This window comes from Osmia bicornis, chromosome 9 (assembly GCF_907164935.1).
Source record: "Osmia bicornis bicornis chromosome 9, iOsmBic2.1, whole genome shotgun sequence".
Classification (NCBI taxonomy): Eukaryota; Metazoa; Arthropoda; class Insecta; order Hymenoptera; family Megachilidae; genus Osmia; species Osmia bicornis.
The window spans coordinates 4,376,875-4,399,227 of record NC_060224.1 but is presented as its reverse complement, the minus strand read 5'-3'; the positions used below and the strand labels follow the sequence as shown (position 1 = coordinate 4,399,227).

Sequence of the window (22,353 nt, the reverse complement as noted above, 5' to 3'; positions counted from 1 at the left end):
CTAAGGATAAAGTTCAGTAATTGCAAGCTTCGGAATATCGTGAATAAAGCTCAAAAGTTATTCAACTCGGAGTGTAAACTAATAACGACGTTTAAAAACTCTAATATTTCCCGCCGCATCTCCGTTCGTTATGGATGCTTCCGCGTATTGGACGGCACAAGTTGCCGATGAGCAAAGAAGAAAGTAGAAAGAAAAGGAGGAGAAAGAAGAAGAAGACGAAGAGGAAGGAGGGTCTTAGCACGCGGAAACTTTAGATCTTATAAGAAAAGTTAGTACTTCGCCCTCGCTCAGTTCTTCTATTTCCCGTATACCAAGCTTCCTCCTTTTGCCACCTCCACCCTGCCACCCTCGCCGATCTTTCCTTTTGCTTCTTCTACACTTCAACCTCCAACAGGCCTCCTTTTTCCATCGCCACCTCCACAAACGTCTGCGCCTTTCGTCAGGTGCATGCCTACCAACAGCCGGTCCTCCTTCTCCTCCTCCTCCACCGGATATAATACACCTTTAATTTCCGGATTATAAAGTCCCGCTTGACGCGCCACGCTTAATTTACCGTTCTCACGTGCGTTTCTACCTGTATACTCGTCCCCTTGTGCATGAAGATTGAGTGTTAGAAAATTACCGAAATTTTTTGACTAAAAGGCGCATCACGTAATCATTTTAGACAATTTGATGAATTATTTTGCGCTTCATCTTATTCACATTTCTCGGCTTATTATTCTTTGAAATAACCATTATAAATAGAATTTTTATTTCGGGTGGTTTGTATACCGTAGCTATTCTCAAATTTTCTGTTTGAAGAAAGTAAAAATCTGAACGCCTCCACTAAAAAGTGAATCTTCACCATTCTAAAATTTTAAAATTCCAAAATTTCCAAATTTCTAAGGGAAAGGTCCATCCTAGGAGAAGGTCCAAGTAACGCGAATGCTTTCGACTAATTTTTAAATTCCCTTTCGGCAGTACAACGAAAGTCCAAGGAAGTTTGTTTTAGAGAACAATGATTACGTCGCTTAAAAAGATAAAAAGGGGTAAAACTTTTAGGTACTTGTCATTAACAACGGAGTTACATATTCGAATTTTTCGGTATGTTGACTTTTAAGATTTTGTTTTACTTTCGTAAAGAAACGAGATCACGATAACAGCTGGAATAAATCACCGCTGTGAGAGTGAATTATTAATGTTCTGCGACTACCTGAAGACGATACGATTTCATTGTTATCGGTGAACCTGTGAGTGTCGAGGGATTGGAAAAAAGCAACGGAAGAAGGCGTAACCGGCTGGTCAAGAAGCCAGAAGTTTCAGCCGTGGCTTCGGTATAAACTACACAGGAAAAGAGAAACACTTTTATCGAGCGCCAACACTCGCCGAACTTGCTCACGAGATCGAAGAACTCTCGGGAACTCGACACTTGAACTTCGACCATTTAATGTACCTACTGCGTGCATGTATCTGGCTACATATAGGAACCTACATATACTGGGTGTTCGAGAAACCATGGACAATCCATAAAACTTCGATTCTCCTAGCAAAAATAAATCAACAATTGTTTAATATTTTGTAATTTACAAAACATTGAAATAGGGTGGACCTGGCCCCTCTAAAAATCTGGACTGGTCCCTTCCCAAAAATATGAAAGATTTGAAAATTCCAGAACTCCAAAACTTCAAAATTTCAGAATTTCAAAACTATAAATCTGCCGAATTCCAGAATTCCAAAATTACAAATCTTCAACATTTCAGAATTCCAACATTCAAAAATTCTCAGATTCTTAAGTTCTAAAATTTCAAATTTTCAAGATTGTGCATGTGTGATTTTTCGATTGGACATTATTTTTGAGACACCCTATATATGCACATGGATACGTACGAAGAAAGTATCTTAAAGTGTGGATCATAACGTTCAACATAGTCACGTATTAGATACGCTTGAATGAAAATCAACTTGTACGTACATTCGGAGGATCATGTATGTACCTTGTATGTGGAATAGGAAAGTATGGATACGGGATCGATGAAATGTCTCTAGGACAGTTAAATTTTTGCTACACCTCACTACTTCTTCTTCTTGTGTAGTTTTAGTAAAAATAGAAGCACTTTGAAACAAAGAAACAAATTGGAATATTGTTTTGAGACGCCAAAGCAATTGAAATAAATCACAGCTAAATCACATCTTGATTTTAAAATATTATTTAGAATCATTTTTATTAAAATTGATAATAATAATCATTTTTATTCGGGATAATATGAGAGCTGAATAAATTATTTATAATTGACTGGGAAAATTCCAATTTGTATTCAACGTTTAATTGGAATCAATAATTATTAACTGTCGAACAACAGAGCCTGGGTCAATCAAGACTCAAACTTATAAAACATATGCAGATATAATTTTTAAAAGAAAAGTGTAAAACTTGGAAAATGCAAATAATATGAATTATTAAATTAAATTAAAATTAGGTCAAGGCTTAATAGAAATTTTAAATTATGCAATGAAATTTTTATAGTAATGGAGTAGTTTATATTGCAACTTTAGACATAAATAGTATCAGGAGATGTTAAAATAATTTTACAATAACAAAGAAATATTTCATTTCATACATGTAACATTATTGACTATTAGGTAATTGAGAATTTCAGTAGATGAATGCAGTGCCACTACGCTAACACAATGGCCATTCATCAACAATATTTACAAAGTATATGGAATTGATTAGCTTGATACTTATCGTTAGCGTCATATTTGCGTTAATACCAATCAATTGTTTGCGGTTTACATTGAAAACAATAACACCCCAATGCTCATCTTCATGCTCGTAAACTATGTAATGATATAACATGTTGACGGAGTATAGTACATACATATGTACTACGTGTGCTCTACGTCATGTACAATTGTATTATCCCGAAGGAAATCGAATCTAACGGGTAGTCAATATTGAAATATGTTCGCAATAAAACAAACATTTGTAACACGTAGTGTGTGAAACACCGTAGATAAATTTTACTATTTGTATGTACCATTTTTTTAGAACTATTCGCCTGAACAAATCTGTATTATTATCTACTGTCTATATTGGAAGATGATTCAATTATTTAGGTATAAATCATTGAAACAAGAGAAATCAATATTTTTGATATTACAAATTTAGTCCACTCAATTAAAAAAATAAAAAAATTGCAAAATTATTATAGAATTGAGCATAAATACTTAGTCGAGGGTTTTGAGGTATGCTCGTTTTGAATTTAATGTCAAAAATAACAAATTCATTAAAAATATTGTTTGGAAGTTTTTGTTTCTGTGACTACAAAAACGAAAAATGAATTATTCGACAAACTAAAAGTGAATTAGTTGCGTTTGCCTTGTCTACTTCCATCGTGGTTAATTTACTGAAGTTAATTTACAAAAACATAAATTTTGTAAAGCTAGCAATTCGATGAACTAATGTTAAATATACCAGTTAATTTACAAAAACATGAGTATCGTAAAGTCAATCATTGAAAGAACTAATGTTAACTATACTAGTTAAATAGCTGTTCAATAGTAATTTACCTTTCGCGATGGACTGAAACAGCAGCGCAATTCATTTAACAAAGCTGCTTAAGTTTTAATAGACTCGTTGACCTAATTGCGAGCTTCCGTAAAATGAAAGCAACGACACAACGGTAGATAGAAAAACTTTGGAAAGAGCGAAAGAAGCGAATCCTGACTAACCTATCTTGCGGTTCCTTAACATCATTATAATCGAAACTTATTAGCTTGCCAATTTAGATAAATGTCTGATAACTTTTTTAGATTCTTTAGATAACATCAAATAATCTCATACAATACCTCACAGTGCAAAATTCTACCAATATTTTTAAATTCATCACCATAAAAGATTTGTAATTTAAAAATTAAAATTGTTATTGTAAGTAGCATTTTAAAAAATGATTTCTGATTTCTGATTTCTAATTATCTTGTACATAGATAAATTAAGTATAGTCACCGGGAGAGATTTTCAAAAGTTAAATTTTTAAAAAACTTTAATCTTTTTTAATTTTTTCATTAACATGGTGAAATTGTTCGCGGCTACCTCATCTGACGAACCCAAAACAATTTGGAAACGTTCAAATTTCTCCAGTAATTCGCAACAAGTCTCTCGGAACAGAGGAAAATCAACGACGACCGCCAGTGAAACGTAGAAATTCCGTAGAGAAGCAGAAATGCGATGGAGTGGTGATCAAACTATTATTCGTATTCGACGTGCACTTGACCGAGTATAGCTGTGCAATAGAAGAGAGGAAGATGCAGAAGCAACGAAGCTACGGAGAAACGGTCATTAATTAATTAGCCCCTAAATCGGCCAATCATCGGTCTTCCGCTCGATCAATGAACCAAATCGAATTCAATGATGATTACTGATTACAGAGGACCAGCCGGAATACTGTATGCGGTCGACGATGCTAGAAGCTAATAGATTTCTCGATCGGCTTAATCAATTTAATACTGATAACGTCGTTTACGTTCGATACATTTTTGCAATCGTTCAAGTGCCCATGATATTAATAAAAAAATTAATAAATGGACACTTTTGAATTCTAATTATTAAAAATAAAAATAATTAAGGTAAAAATTTCAATATAATACTTTTCACATTTAAAAATATTAAAAATTGAAAAGTTTAGAAACATAAATTTTACGTTTAATTTATACTCTAACCAACACTAAATTTTCTAATATATAATGATTAAAAATTATGTTATTTTTAATCGCCAAAATTAAGGTTTTGAGAATTCCTGTTTCTCTAGGAAAGGCTATTGTGCTCTATACTACATACATACGAGGTTTCTATTCCATTTTCCTTGCCCCCTATAAATGTAACGAAAGAATGTTAGACAGCTAAGTTGCCGTTAGCATACGTCGATGCCGGCCGATTTTATTATTCTAAACATCTCTTGAGAGGCGAATGAAGAAAAAGAAAGAATGGCTGTTTGGAATGTGACAGCAGTAAAGTGAGGCGGAACATTGGGAAAAGATCAGAATGCTCTAAACGGGTAACTCTGCTACGCTTATTTGACATTTCGAACGACAAACAGCCACCTTATTACCTTCCCCCATCGTTGTCCTTGTTCTTGGTCGCCTTCGTCCTCTCGAAACCTTCCGAAGAAATCGATTTCTGAAGGACCACTCTGACACCTCCTTGGCCCAGGAATTCATTTCGAAAAGAATTTTGATACGGGTTCCGGCGAGCAACCTGCATCCTTCCGCCATACAATATTCAGACGGGAAACTTGGTATTTCTTTCCACTACCTTTGCTCTTTTCGGACTGTCCTAAAGTCTGGAGAAATTGCCAGAGAAGATATTAAAAAGTACCGCAACAAGTATATTTATGGATGGTATATTTATTCAATTTTTATTTCAAAAATAATAAAAGGATTTCACCTTATGAGAGATTAATTATTTTTGCGAGGTTCAAAGTTATAACTTAAAATTAAAATCAATACAATCTGAAAACTCATTAAAGGAAGTAACTTCTCAGGCAAATTAATTTAATGGAATTTCGTATAAATGAATTATTTTCCACGTTTCCCTTTGACCTGAGATTGATTACGATTCCTATTAATTCCATCTATACGATCGTTTCCTCAATTAATTCTTAAAATACCGTGGAAACTTGGCGTTTCTGAATTTCTTCGTGCTGGTATCCCTGATATACCGTAAATGAAAGCCAAATTACGTGCGTTACCCGCTAATATCTAATCACATCCTTAATAGGCGTTGCATTAATCGGGTATGCAAGAGTGGCCTCATACACGTGCAGGTGCAATCTCACCTCTCGTGATCAAGAAAGGCCTATCATCGATGAAGGGATCGACTTGCTCGTCGTAATTGCCGGTACGGTTCTACGCTGAATATGCAATCGTTTAATGCGCGACTAACCTACCTTTTATCCTCATTTTTTTCTCGGATAACCTTACGCTGCAAAATGGTAGGCGATTGTGTTTAATCTTTCGTATTATTACATATCGGTGCATTCTTGGTAAAAATTTTTATTACATGGTTCATTGTTTTTTTTTTAAGCTTCATCTGTTTTTAATTAACCTGAGTCCATTAATTCCCAAAAATAAGATATATTTTTATATTATAAGCAAAAACACATGCAAATATGTGGTTTGACTTTTAATAGAATTTTAAGGGTTTTAACCCTCAGAGGGTGATTCGTGAAAAGAGCCTCAATTATAAAGAATAGAATAAAAAAATATTTAAAACAATTCTGGGAGCAGGTACAATCCTCTTTCCTTAATAATTTTATAAGGGTTAATATCACCAATTGTATCTTTTTAATTCGCCTTTTCACGACTTACAGAATATTTAAGTCTTGCGTTTACTTCCAATGTTATTCTTGAAAACACCTCTCCTTGTGTACGAACACAACGTGTCCTTTTAATAGCCTGTGGGGTACAGAGGGACTTGAACAATCTTCTTTTTATTTCGTTCTGTCAATAACTGCATAAACTTCTTTCTTTCTTTGTTCAAACAGAAGCTCTGTGTCACATTCTTCATCTAAAGAATTTAAAGGAACTAGGTCATCCATATCTTCTCTTGTGGAATATATTTGTTTTATACTTTTTCCTTGGTTTCTTCTTCTTTGGTGTCTGGTGACGATATCCTCATATGTTACATTTGTTTCGGATTCACCATCGACTTTCTTCCTTTTGAAGTCTTTTCCCTTCTGTGTGCATCGAGTTCTTTGATTTTCTACACGTATCAGAAATATTGACCCTTATGCATCATTTCAATTTTTATTACAATCCTAAGTTTTCTATATTTTTTTCCAAGGTGTATGTTTATTTCATCGAATATTAAATAATAATTTTATTCACTATTCAAACTATTTCCTACTCTTCTCCCTGTGAAAAAAAACCGTGTTGGAAAAACTTTGACAAAATTGGTATTACACACGATCAGAAGGGTTCTGATTTATGCCGAACAAGAAGCATAGACCTGTAAATTATCGAGCTTCATTTTTTTTTTTTTGTTTTCCATGGATGTTCTGCAAACGGACAAGTCGCGATAAATATTCGATGAATAACGTTCGATGGAAAAAGGCGTCGGATGGTCTTAACCACGGCGTGGACCGGATCGGTTACCGGAAAAATCGGTTGATAGCACTTTCGCTGTTGGTGACAACGCTTTGCGGTCACAGGCGTTGGGATTCGCGGTGAAAGCGCAGAAAGGAGCGGTTGAAACCGAATAAAAAGGACGTATTGAAAAATGGGGAAAAAGCACCGGGGGACGAAATACATGGGTGCAGGAGCATTGGCTTTCGAAGCGATTGCCACTGGCGATAAGGACTTCATTGTCTCGGCACCGAATCGAAAAACGAGCGGGTACGCGGTGGATAGATGAAAAAGAAATAAAGGAAGAGACGTAGGTTGCGCGCGCGACTAAACGATCGACATATTTGGCGTTTCTCTCTGGGCGAACGCGAATACCCGATACGCAAGCATGCACCCGCTCCCAAAACGCATCCCCGCAAAATGAGCCAGATGCGGCGGTGTTAACGTAATTTCCCACTAAACTGCATCGCGAATCGCGCGCCATTCACTCGGCCGTATTCACTTAATTTCGTCGCAGCTCGGACCAAACGATTTTATGATACCGTGTTTCGAAAGCTAACGGATTTTTAACAACTCTGCCATTTTACACTTTATCTCCTCTCTAAAACAGATTACTGTTAATAATTACTATTATTATTGTTTTATAGGTAAACAAATTAATGACGTCATTAACACGTTGATTGCTGCCACTGTGGAGATGAACACTTGCGGTAAGTCATTTTGAAATTATAATTAAAAATTAAGCCCGAGTGGGATTTAAATTTTTATGGGAAGAATAGCGACATAAGGGTTTTTTTTGGAGAATACGGGCCCTAATTTTAATTAATTAGGCCTCAAATTCCTGCTGGTCCACTGGGAATTTCTTTCAATTTCTGGTGACCAGTCTAATCTAATTTAGTCTTATCTAATTTACGATGCTAATTACTACTGTCTCTTTATCGCATTTAATTACACATACGATCAAAGATAATATTATATATTTTGTCGAATTTAAGAAGCCTATCTGTTTGTCCGGACTTTTAATCATAGCTCTGTTTTGGTTACTATATTCCAGGCTTTCATAGAATATTTTTTCGCTTTTGATGAAGAGATTACTTCCTCTCTATAAACGTGGTTATAGCCCGTATTAAAGTTCATAAAAATGACAAGATGACAGTATTTGACAAAACAAAGATATTTATTTTTTAAATGACAAAATTAGAACTTTATAAATATTGGTTTTTAGCTTAATAATTAAAATTATATTTATTACTTCGAATAATCTATTTAGATTCATTGAAATAATAAATAATTGTTTCTACTTTGTATAAATTGTTTTGTTTAAATACTTATTTAGATAATGTTCAACACTGATTGTAAACCATCCTTATATTCTTTAAAGCTCCTTTGTATCTTCTCCTAGCAACCTTTATCCTTTGATCTTCTCGTTTATCGGAAAAATTTTTTGCTTCCTAGCCAATTATTATCCCCATCATTTCATAAACTATAGGGGTGGAGTAATAGCCTTCATTAAAGATTGTTACCGCTAAATAAGCTGCAATTTCTACAATTTTTGCTTTATAGTAGAAGTGCTTAGAAGTCGAAGTACCGTAGCCATTAAAACTTTCATTATTATTTTACCTATTCACCCTTAGACGTCACCCCAACAACGTATACGTTGATTTAATAACTTTTTGAACTAAGGGTTGTTAGTTTTCGACACTAATTTCATGAGATTTTAGATTTCTAACTGTACTTTAATCCAAAGATTGTAACTTGTCAATTCCTTAAATTTATTTATAATATTTCAAAAATATATTTAAGTTCATTTTTATTTTCATAAGAACTCCCCACTTTTTAATGATTGAATAAACAACGAATTTGAAATTTCATATAATAAATGTTATTTAATTAAAATAACATTTATATCGATATGTTTATATATTGTGTAAACAATATATCATTATAACGAAATATAACAGGAATGCTTCAAGAGAATTGAGTCACTTCATTCTTTCCATTGTTTCAAAAGGAACTTTGAAAATCGTGCTGATTCTTCGAACTTGGAGACTTTCTGTTTATTCGACGTTTTCAAATGTAAATTCAAAGCACTTTCCGTCCCTCTTTTGCCATCATTATGCCGAAAACAACATAGGATAATGGAAATGTTAGAGTTGCGAAAAGTTTGCTTATGCAGCGACAGTTCATAGACAAATTTCACCTTTCTCCTAGTTTTCGCTGAGATTTTCCTCACTTTTCTTCTTATTTATATTGATCTATGTTACTTTCCAATTCTTTGTGTTTTTTGAAAATTTTTTTTAAATAAGAGACATTACCAACTGTGACAGCAATCATTTGATAAACAAAGCTCAAAATAACATACAACAAGAAATTTATATTCTGGTTTATTATTAACCGTATGGTTCACGTACGTTAATATTGTGTAAATGACTTTACGAATTTCTCATAAAATATGGAGCGCAATTTTATGCCTGGTATAAACCGATTGTCGTGCAACATAAAGTGATCGCGGTATCGTTATTGGTCCGATAGATTGGCATTCGGGGACGTGTTATTAACAATTTACGTGTTTACGACAAAATGAACAATCTCGTAAAAGTTGGTGTGTTCGGTATCAATATTTAGGGTTATATCAAGGTCATAATATTCCTCTGGGTCACTGAGTTGTTCATTGTTCAGACTGAAATTCCACGTGAAAAAAGTATCATTTTTTATTTAAGAAGAAATAAAATGTGGAAATAGTTTGAACATTGTCTGTAGAATATGACATACTTTCTGCATGTTTTGTATTTCAAACCCAAAAGATACGTAACAATGAATACGTTTAATGCCTTTTCTTTACTACCATGAAATTACATAGAAAGTGTCCCTGTACGATTTTAATGAAACTTCGTACATTTGTTAGTCAGATAAAAATAAGAGATAAGTATTTTTTTATATCAGCTGAGATGTAACTGTATAGCATGAAACCACTTCTCAAAGTTTCGACCTGAAACTACTATCTCGAAAACAAATTGTATTTTGGCCAATCTGTTAACATCATATTATTGTGGATAAAAAACCATGAAATTCGTCCATTAAAAGTTTTCACGTATCTCCTCTGGTTTTCAAGATAGTAGTCGCACGTCGAAACTTTGAGGAGCGGTTTCATCCCTTAAAGTCGCGTCTCAGCCGGTACAAAAAAGTACGTGTCTCTTATTTTTAGCTGGTTAACAAGACGAATCTTTCAGTATTAATATCAAAGGTACATATAAAAGAAAATAAATAATTTTGTTGGAAATTTTTTATAATAGATTAAGAATTATTATTAAACCACCCTTTAATGATCTCAATGATTTAATCATTTTGATAGTTTCACGGTTTGTTAGTTTCATGAGTATTGAAATGATAAAGTATGAAATGCAATGTCTAAAATCTTGTATGCGTAATTCTCCGACAATGCAATAATCTCGAATTCAAGTTTGTCACGGAGCAAATTCCCCGATGGCTGAAACCCTCCGCGAGGTGCAAATTTTCTTCAGTCTCAGGGACGTGCAATTCGTCCATGAAGCGATGTGTCGTTTTGAAGCAGTTTCCTCTATGTAAATCGTATGCATACCTGATAATAGCGCGAATATCGGAGAATTCCATTAGCCGCGTCCTATTTCCTTCCACTCCCTCCCCTTTGCGCTACCATTCTCAACCGGTTGCCTCGTGCACATTTTGCGCCCATTTTCTTCCCATCCGTGTAAGAAATTCACGCGAAGAATAGAAAGAGAAAGGAAGGAACAGTGGAAGATGAAACGAGTCTTAGTAGCTTGAAAGCCATATTAATAGTCAGCACTTAAGAGTTTCATTAAGTCGCAACCGCTCGATCACTGCCTACCACTACATCCCCCATCCCCACAAACAACTTTCATCCCTTTTAACTGCCACTTCTATTTCCAAGGTAGCCCGGATTCTACAACGAAATCGGCGTGTACACTTCTCCAAGACGTACAGCCGCATATTTTATTTCTAAATGCTGTCAGTTACACGTGGAATCAAGCGAACTTTCCTAATTATTTCATACCTTGTTTCTATTTCCACGACGGTACAAAATTAACCTACCGATCGTGTTTGCTGGAACCGGCCTTTGAAATGTATGCAATTGCATGTTTCTTCCACTGTAAAAAATTTACAAAGTTATACCACTGTCATACACAGTGACTGCAAAATACAGTAACAGAATCAAACGAAATTTTAAATACTCGTATTAGATACTTGAAATTATAGATAATGATAACAATTTGCCTGAACCCATAACCCTGATATATTAATAATTTTCTGACCTAAATGAAAAAAAAAAGAAATTAATCTTATCCCAAGCTAGGATCCACGGTAACACCATTTTTCTCGAAACAATACGGTGCAATATGACAGATCACCCCGGATGTTATTCCGTCCTCTGTAAACACCGAATAAATGGGGGTATTCATCTACCCCAGCGAACAGGGGCGCAAATTTTGTCGGTGCCCTTAGTGTAGGCCGTGACCCGTTACAGAAAGCGTTCACAGGAAACGAGGCAGGACCGCCACGTCATTAACATCTGCCATTGTTTCGGGAAATTTTTCGGCGGCATTTCCTTTCATCCTCGGCAACGCACGGGTAACAGAGAAAGCGATGACAGAGGATCCGATGGGATGCGCGACTCCGGCCTCTACACCGTCGGGTAGGTAGAGGCTAAAGCTGGAACAGGAATGAAATCTCCGCGAGAGGACATTTCATTGGTGTACCGTCCCGTTGGGAAAACAAGCACATACGCTCCTACATATCCAAGCGGAATTATACGCGGTGTATGTACACGGGAGCAACGTGAAACACGGTTGTCGGGATGACAGGATGGAATTCACGAGTCGGCGTGCGATCTATTAAACGCGTCGAGGTAGACGATGGGCCACGGCCTGCTGCGGTCCGGATAGAAAATGGAGCACCTGCGCGTTTTTAAGCCTTCTGTTTCATTTCGCTTGTTAACAACACGCTCGACACGGATCGAAGTTAAGGGGCAGATAATTTTTTTTTTTTTTTTTTAAACGTTCCTATGGAAAATCGTCGTCCGAATGAGAAGCGCAGAATAGAAGAGAGATAATACATTTATATCAGCTGAATTAAGTCTTGCATATGCTGAAATCACGTTTCGTATTGATTTCTTTTTGTAATCGGAACCAAGAACTATTATTATTTCAAATTTTTTTGGAACTTTCACATTTCTCCATATCATTGCAGAGAACCATTGAATAACAGTAATGTAAATTTCATTTTTTTATTTTCTTAACTTTATTTTATAATAGATACAACTTAAAAAATTGAATAATTTTTAAAATCTTATGATTATTATTAGTAGAAATATAAAACATAGTTATTATTAGAAATGTGTACGTTTTTCAGTATACAAGTGGGTGGAGAAAGGTGAGAATCAAAGGATGCAAATTATAAGGAACGTCGATGCATTTTCGGTACGTGCTGCTCAGTCAGTTCGACCCTTCTATATTTTCACCTTTCTCGCTATTACTAAAGAAGAATTTACGAGCGTCCGTGTGCCGGTGATTGAGATGGGCGTATCTAATGGCGTGGCTGTCTGTGCTGAGGATCTATACCGCTCGCTCCTCCGTCCCTGCTTGCCTCTTTTTGTGAATATCTCGTCGTTTAGAACGGCGAAGAAAAAAGAGAAAACAGCGGTGTGATTTAGCGCGGTTTATTCACTGAGCTGAAGAAAGTCGTTACCTACGAAAGCAGCTGTCTTGTAAGTATACTTTTATCGAACATACCGACTATATATTCATTGTTCAAACTACCAAAAATGGTTTTCAGTCGTTTCAATAATCATTTAACATTTTGCCATTCGTGTTTGAAAAATAGAACAAATTCTCAAGATCTTAATTTTGACAATATTAATATCAAAAGTGATTTGGAAACAAAATAATATAATTTTTAGCAATTAAACTCAGTATATAATCAAGAAATATAAATAATAAGATTGCCACTAGATAAGATATTTTTATTTCTACTTATCAACAAATCCTGTGAAATATACAACCATTAGAATGTTAACATGAAATACGAACATGAATTCGTAGGAAATTAATGTAACGTTTATCGTTAACCGCGTAATTCCGATTGTAAACATTTCATACCAATACCAACCGTGTTGATTACGAAATTAGAAATATCGAATTATTGGATCGAGAAATATGTATGCCGGTCTTACGTCTGAGCAAACCGCACCGTTTGTTGATAGAACAAGGTAGGTGTGAACGTCGTAACGGATAGCGGTCATCCTCGTTATTGCAGAATTTCATAGCGTGATAGAACCAATGTGCAATTTGCCGCGATAACGGTTGTTCGCCATACAGCTTTCAGCCTGGTGTTGGAACAGAATTTAGTCTGGCATGGGTGACAGTATTGTCTCGCGGTAACGAAGTTTCGTTATTCTCGATGCACGCGGCAGTAGCAGTCTTTTCAATCTACGATTTGTATTAACGTCTTTCAATACGTAATCAGATACATGCTTATCATTTGTGAAACAATCAATTGATTGAAATTAAATTTTAATCATTCGGTATTTAATAAATCTTGTTATAATATTTATACAACAAATCTGTTGTCGGATCATAAAATTTTATTTTCTTACAAATAATTATTTGAAATGCAAACAAATATTATGCGAAATTATGAGTAAAAATTATATCATAATTAAGCTCAGAATAATTCTTGATAATTCATTGTTGAAATATATTGGTGACAATGACTCTTGGTTCGAACAGAAATGCGAAATATTTATTTTAGCTCCCTTTTACAGTACATTTGTAGTGTCTGTTTAATTCAACGTAGTCCTGAAACTCGCGTACTGAAAGGTAGATTTTAGAGGAGTAAAAACGTGATCGACGCGAAATCTGGATTTTGCACCGGATAAGGGAGAATTTCCCAGCTGAACGGTTGAATTGTATTGAAACTTCGGAAGAGCTTCCACCGCACAGTCCATCAACGATGTTTACTCGTCCATTTTTAAATGTTTCTATCCTGAAAGTTGAACGATTTATATAGCTATCTATACTACCTACAAAATATCATCCAACTTCCAGGAACAACCAACAGGAGAAATGAGGTTCTATTCAAATGCAAATATACAAAATATACCGTGTTATGTTATAAATGTTTACCGTGCAAATAATAATTTTCAAAGTGCGAATTTGAGGAGTACACTGTTAAACAAACATTATGAGTGTGGTTTAGATACAAGGTGAAAGACTCATTAATTGAATAAAGAGTCATTTTGATCAATATGCTTTTGAGACTAAATTATCAGGAAACTGATCTTTATTATTTGATTATTATTTTGTGATACCAAAAGTTTCACTTATAATAAAAATATTATGATGTTTGATACATAAACAAAATGTGGAGCCATTGTTCTCTGTACAATATTATACGATATTAAATTATTTTAATAAAGATAACTGTAATAAATAATGAATTACTAAATTGTAGTCTTGTTCAATTTATAGGTATTGTTTTGGTGGTTTAACAATTGACGAGTAATGATGGTTATTTCAACATCAGGACGAAACATAGGGATCGTAACATCCATCATTATTCATCATTTCGAAGGTATGAATTAAAGTTACCTAAATTAACAATTACACCCTTTTCTTCCATCGGATCCGAATCAATGGATCTTCCAGCAGCCGAAGGGCATACAAATCCTAAAGCTGGAATTCGAGCGCGAATTATATTTCATTGCGATAAGATCGATATCCAATTATCATTCCGAACACAACGTCGTGGAACATTGTTGTTCACCGCGGGAATAATTGAGTGGTGAACGTGTACAATGTCACGCCGCGAATAACGCTCGCCTAATTATAGCTGTTTGTGGCCGACGGAATTGCATTGTTTTAATTTCAAACGATCACCGTCATTTCGTCCGGGTTGTCTGAATTCTGCGAATCGTTTCGTATCTTTCGATGACCAATACTCATAATTATTGCCGTTAGATTCAATAGGGACAATATCATATTTAACGTATTAAGTTCGGGACGACTTTTCGAAATCTGCCGTAGGTTCTTGAAACTGTTTTAACGGGGTAGATCTACGTTGTCGAGATCTACGATTCATCTCATCTACGGTTTTTGGTCATCTACAAAATCAAAATTTTGAGAATTATCATTTTTCTCTTCTGTGCAATACTGGCCATTAAAATGTTAAATAATTGAATTCCTAAATTATTTATTTTAATTCTACAAAATTAGTTCCATTGAACTATTGCAATTTTAGAAACAAGATCAAATTTGAACAATTTTCAATTAAATAGGTGCTCTCATTAAATCTTACCCTCTTCAACTGTTTCTCACCCTCATGTGTAACGTGTGCACATAAACACAACCTAATTTCTGAAACACTACTTTCCCCTGTAATTGTCGTAGTTTGACTCCAAATTGCCTACGATTACACAGACACAACCGTAATTGGTCTTCTGCATTTTAAGCTCACATGTTGTTAGACTACTTCAGTACTTTCAATGGCTCATGCATTCGTTCACACGAGGCTAACATTTATTTACGTGAAATAATTATATGCTCTTGATTAAATGTCATGCTGCATGAACAGTGATTAAATTACATAAAACATACAGAAGGTTGAATGTTCATATTTCAAATTCCAGAACAAAATATGATTTTTACATCGTTTTTATTAAAATTCCGAAGTTCAGTCACTTTATTGATTTTATAATTTGTGAAAATTTATTTTTTCTTTCATTATTGGCAAAATATAATATAAGAAAGTATTTTTTTTTTAATGTAAATTAATGGCATGGATTAATAATGGGCAGTTACATCACTAGAGTCAAATAAAATGTTATCAGTAACAAAAAGAAATAAAGGGAACGCACGGAAGTTATTTCTTTTAAATCTTTACAAAGTCTGTAAGATTTTAGTTTTAGCTTCTGGAAGGTGTATTTTACTTTCTGAATCAATAAAGAGCAGAATATAAGTTTATAATGAAGAAACTTTTTCTTAAAAGTTAAAAGTATTAACTTTTAAATCGGAACAAGGTATCTGCTACATTTTTACATTTATAGAATGCATTGAAATTAACAAATGATTATTAATGATGCATATTTAATTAATGATTCTTTTTTGATTTTTTACCTTTTTGTCAGTATTTCTCTTTTCGCCATATTTACAGAAGGTCACATATTTTCACATATTTTATTTTAGAAATAACGTGGCTTATTGCAAAATTATTTCTATATTATTACTAATTTAGAATATATTTATATTCATGATTCAGATAACTTGCATTAAGAAATTGTTGCTAAAAAATAAAAAGGTATTTGAAATTGTTATTACTTTCTTTTTGTTTTATAAATGAGAAACGTATAAATTACTAGTGTATTGATTTCTTGTATAAAACATCGCCACTGATATATAAATGTTCTGATAGCAGCGACCAAGATTAAATGCAAGCCCTGCGGCTAGAAATATTTAACTTTGGGCACAGCTTTGAAACGTTTTATGTGTACGTACAATGAACACAAACGTACATGCGGTACGGAACGAGCTACGCAATTGAAAACACTTCAGTTACTTCGTAAATAATGATTTTAGCGAACATTTGTTTAAACGAATATTGTATACTTTAATCGAAAACCGTACAGTACATTAACCACGTGTTTTTATAATTTGTGATTCTTTAGAGTTGAAGCTTGCTTTACATTTTTAAATGAAAATTAATTTTATTTATATCGTTGAAACTACAGATATTATTAAAACAAATTTAATTCTGTTAATTAATCTGATTCAAATATAATTAACATTTTGAATATAATACAACTGCTTAACCAGCTACAGGAAAATTATGTTATTCATAGTGGTAATAATTATTATTTCCTTCGGTATCATTATGCGAAAATTAATTATTTATTTGAAGAATTTATAAACTTTTGTTTTTACTGGTAATATACGTATGTATTGTTTTAATTTTTTTCAGCAGATTATATTATAATTCAATGCATAAAAATGCATGAAAATTCTGAGGATTTACTTTGAAAGGAATTGGAGTACAGCCTTCAAGAAGAAAAGAATTTTCTACATCCTTTATTTTAAAAAAGCTTGCCATCTGCCCCGACATTCGCAAGTTCGTTGCCAAATTTGAAGAGTCTAGGACAGTTGGAAATAAGAGATGAAGAGGTAGGTCATGGAATACCAGGTCAACTGAAACATTAACCATGTAGCCGAAAGCGTGGCTGAAAATCTGCAAACTTCCACTCGTAGATCTCCAACTCAACTCGAAATAAAACAAAGTTTACTAGAAAGAATTTTTAGACAACATTCACATATGTACAGTATCACATAAAAGAGGCTGTTTTGGGGGAATATAGCGTTACAGGGGAGATAAGAATTCTCAATCTTAATTTGGAAAACAAAATAATATAATTTTTAGCTATTGAATTTCATAAAATTTAGTATATAATCAGGAAATATAAATGATAACATATATCAGTTCAAAGGTTTCCGCGTCAACGTGCGCGCGCAAGTGATGGGGGCTACAGGCCTATGCGCACGGGACCTTCCCCCTCCATCGTCAGTCTCCTCGTGACCGCTGAAGTGGAAAGGTGGGAGAGTGCAGCAGGTGAGACCCACGACGAGGGCCAGCTACCCCGAAATTCAAGAAAGGTTAGTGCCTACATATTTCTCATTTTATTCTTAACTTTTAATATTCATAATGTTGATAAACAATAATTATTAGACGAACGTTGCGCTACGTCTATATTCTCGGGACAACTTCCGAAGCCGTACGCACATAGTAATCACACATTTTATTAATTAGTGACTGAATAAGCCTAGTAATTACGGTTTGTACAACATTTTTATCGATTCGATAAAATATTCGAATTTCGGTAATTCGTTAAGTTAGGTTAGGTTAGGTTAGATCACAATAAAGGATCACAATTAAATCACTCTGTTGTGACCTCGAGCCATAACTTACGTTAATATTATACTATAATGTGCGTACGTCTTACCATATTCTCCGTTTAATTGATAACTGATCGATTTCATCGTTAGTACAATCCGCTATTGTGTTGATATAAACGTCTAATGACAATGTTTCCATACACACGTCCTTTTCAATGTTACAAACACGGTAGAGAACAGTAGCATCGCGTTATTCCCGATATTACTATTTAGTCACGAAGCCGCAAACCAAGAGACTGTTCAAAGCGTTGTGCAAGTTATTGGTTCGAGCCTTGTTCGCACTGGGTCCGGCACTACGGTGTCCTGCACATACCAGCTTGTGTGCATCGTCAGACCGCAACATTCGCCACGACGATTTCTCGTTGGTACGTCGACAATCGATCCCTCCAAGGATACAAAGCAAGGATTCATCCACGCTTGTGATGCTCGAAATTTCTGAATGGTCGAGGTTGCAATTGTATTTGTGTCTACTTTTAGACACGGAATTAGATCCTTTGAATCGTCCCGTAGCCAACGCGTACGCGACAGTTTTACCCCTTTGACCCATACACTCGTTGCGTATAGTTCTGTTAGATACTGATGTTTGCCTACAGAGGGTGTTAAAGACATTAATTAATACACTGATTAATTTCAAATTGAACTTTATTTAACTCTAATCGTTATTATTATTTTTGATTTAAACAATTGAATTACATTTAAAATGATTTATGAACAAATTGAAGAAATTTCATAAGAGTGAAATTGTGTTACAATTTTCATAATTATTTTATTTTTTTTATTTCTTATTATACAGTTTTGTGACAACTGCTTTGTGATAACTCAAATCATTATAAAAAAATCTAGGAACAGTAGTAATTTTTATAATTATAGACATAATTATTTAACTATTACGCAGAAGTCCGACTAAACGTTTTATTTAAAGATTTGTTAATTATGTCAGCTGTTTAAATTAATATGCAAAATGTACTTCATTTTGGTAATGAACTGCTGTTATGATTATGAGTTATCATAATCATTTTCACACATGAATGTGCACACCAATTTAAATTATTGTTAAATATAAAGTAATTTATGATTTCTTATGAAGCAATCGGTGCTGATATTTCACCTTCATTTTTACACCGCTTATTATATTATTCTGAATGAAAAGTTTAAATCGCATTTTACAAGACTGATACAATTGCGGTTAAATAAACAAGACAGTTTAAGGCTGAAATCTGTCATGTGTGAATAGAGTTTTACAATTTCAACGGCTTCTTTTCCCGCCGCTTTACTTTTCAAAGAGCACTTGCTGTTTTATTCAATACTCTGAGTGAATGCTACGCTTACGTCCAACAAAAGAATATTTGACCACTTGTTTCATTCTTTGCACTGCAACTCTTGTAAGCAATATTTCCTTTTAAATAAATACGGTGCTTGCAATATGTAAATGGAGGACGAAATATCAGCAGAATTCTCCAACAATTGTGATGCTTTTATGAAATTTCATAATTGCTTTCATTGTACTTTATCAGATACCCCAATTTTTAGTAAACTGGACTAAAGATTAAAAACCTCTGCAGGCACACTCGGTCGTTTATGTTCGAGGCTAATTTTATTTTACGTTTCTCCGATCTTCCTTCCAAATATTTATTTTTTTCAATTAATGCTTTAAACATTTAACTCGATCAACGACTATATCTTAAAGTGGAGACTTCAATAAGTATCACAGAAATTTTGTAGATTTTTAAATGCCAAGAATAGTAAAAAAATTAGTCATGGACTCAAACGATCCAGTATACAGACGGTATCAGTAAAAATAAGGTTGTAAACCTTATTCAATTGATATTCAATTTCAATGAATGTTAAAATTGGATAACTGTATTTATACCACGTGTTGAAATTGACCCAATTGTCCCACTAAACATAGAAGCGACAGGATTTTGCGTCGATCCTTTGCTCGTTCCATGGATGTCGGCTGTTCGTTAGAAATTTTTCAGCGCATCGTATTAACCATGGTATCGTGTAAACGGTCCGCGACCCGGTCGAAATAATTTGCCGACGTTTGTTTTGGTTCCATGTTCAACAATCGTTACACTGTCAATACGTACAACATCAAATGTATCCGTGGGAGCAGGTAACTCATGAATTGAGCGAAGCAATCAGCAGAACCGCATTAACCGTTTCAGTATCACTGTGCTCGTAACTTCGGAATTCGCGAATTTCCCCCTTGTTCCTCCAATTTACGGTAATTCCCGTTTCGCGGAGAAATTTATTTCATCCGATGATTTTTCGTTTCCCTCGCCTTTGTCACTGTACGGCAGCTTGCCGACTTCAAAAACCATTTTCGCGACAGTGGCCATTAATCGAGTGGAAGTCGTGAAGTAGTAACGATTTTGATATAAATCGAAAATGTATTCGTTGTACACTTGTTCAATTTTGTTGAGCATGTTTTCAGATGTTCTACAAGTTTAGAGGTTTAGACTTTTATTGAAAATTGAATTCGCAATGAAAACAAGCGTGCATAACATACCACGTTATAATTGCAATTATTCAGATCAAGTTTATTTTATCTTGTAATTTAAATTATCTACTTGATAGCTTGCAATATTAATAGAATATTAATGCAGCTTAAAACTTTTTCAGTTATTAAATTATTTGTATTAATTTTGTGGTGTCAGTAACTGGTGTCTTCACGTAATTCATTTCATTAAATAATATAATTTATTGCAATATTTCTGTATGATAATTGCTTCTTTCAGTTTCGTAAAAGAATAGTTCCTTTTTATTCTACCATACACACAAAAGAGCTTCATTTCCGTGAATGTAACGTTTCAATGTCGATGTAAATGGTTTTCCGGGATTTATCTGCGCCCTTTTCCCTTCAGGATTATCATAATAAACCCATTTTTCATCCTCAGTTACTGTTTTCCATAAAAAGGTCCTTCGTTTTTGCTATGCAATATTGTTTTCGGACAATACATGTGGGACCCACTGGTCCTCCCTTCTGAATCTTATTCAATGTGTATAAACGTCGAGTTACTGTTGAATGACTATTCTTTACCTGTCTTGCAATTTTATTTGATGATTCTGTTAGATATTCATTAGAAAGTGAGCTTAGGTGTTACGTATAATAGATGGGATACAATTATAGTCAAATAAGGTGGAAGGCATATCATATAGTAGCCAAAGTAGATCTTAATTCCTCTGGAATTAATTTTAAATAATAACAAAAGTAGTAAAAAGTTTCTCATATGATAGTTTTAAAAATATAAAATACTGTATGGTCTCCAGTAAAATGTTTATATGCCCTACAGATGCACATGCATATGTATGTTGTATATAAAAAACGCAGTGATATTTTTAAATAAATATTTAGATTGATTTTATTATGTTAGAATTAGAAGATTACAGGCGCGTCGCGTGATTGATCGGTAGCTTCCACTTAACGCGGTAAGACAGTCTGACGACAGCGCCTAATACTACTTGGCGGAGTTGGACCAAGTAGTATGACTCAGTAATAGTGCAGACACAGAGCGTTCAGTGCCTTAAAGGCTCCGTGCCGGAAGGGTTAGGATCAGATCTTATAAAGGTAGATTTGAAAATGTCCTTTTCTCGTTACAACTACTTATTGTTTATAATAGGATGGAAAATATTATAAAAATATTACGTCACAAAGTGATTAAAAATGATTGCCTTATGCAGTAAACTGATCTTGATTTTACATTAGTGATTTAGAAACAAAACAGATATTGAAAGTGATTTAAAAACAAAATAATATAGCTTTTAATAATTAAATTTTATAGATTTCATATAATAATATTAAAAAATATTTATTCTCATAGCAGTTATTTTTGATTCTAGTAATAATCATCGTGTAGATAATAGGAACGAGAAACAATTAAGAAACATTGTTTAATCACTTTGTAAAGGATGTTACTATTTTAATTCCTGATAATAACGTTTCATTATCATTTTCTACATGACACAACATCACGTACACTACTTGTGTTTATGACAACAAGAACACTTGGGCATTTTCGCGCGTTCTAGAAACTTTCCTACCCTCCTACGTCATCGCATCTGCATATCTCAACCCATTACTCCCTAGCTTCAAATTTACATAAACCACTTCTGAGACCTAACTTCCTCTTCGTAAGAACACATATCAATCAATTACGAAGGAGATAAATTTTTCAACAGTGTAATTTGATCTACTCGGAATAGTAATTAAATTCATTTAAATGATTCAATATCAACCTTGAAATATTTTGAAGTA

At 34.0% G+C, this 22,353-nt stretch overlaps 1 protein-coding gene across 9 annotated transcripts in view; it reads left to right on the top strand.

Moving 5' to 3' along the window:
* Nucleotides 1-22,353, top strand: part of LOC114883121 — a 122,368-nt gene that overhangs the window by 40,447 nt on the left and 59,568 nt on the right. For 8 of the 9 annotated variants that reach the window (XR_006829659.1, XR_006829662.1, XR_006829661.1 and 5 more), the window contains exons 2-5: nt 7,749-7,811; nt 12,508-12,862; nt 14,625-14,727; nt 17,623-17,795. Coding sequence is in view for 4 of the 9 variants with exons in the window: in XM_046287017.1 (XP_046142973.1) it covers nt 14,658-14,727; nt 17,623-17,795 (243 nt within the window). In the remaining 5 variants the exon portion in view is untranslated. The remainder of the gene's footprint in view (nt 1-7,748; nt 7,812-12,507; nt 12,863-14,624; nt 14,728-17,622; nt 17,796-22,353) is intronic. The other variant, XM_046287016.1, reaches the window with a different exon arrangement.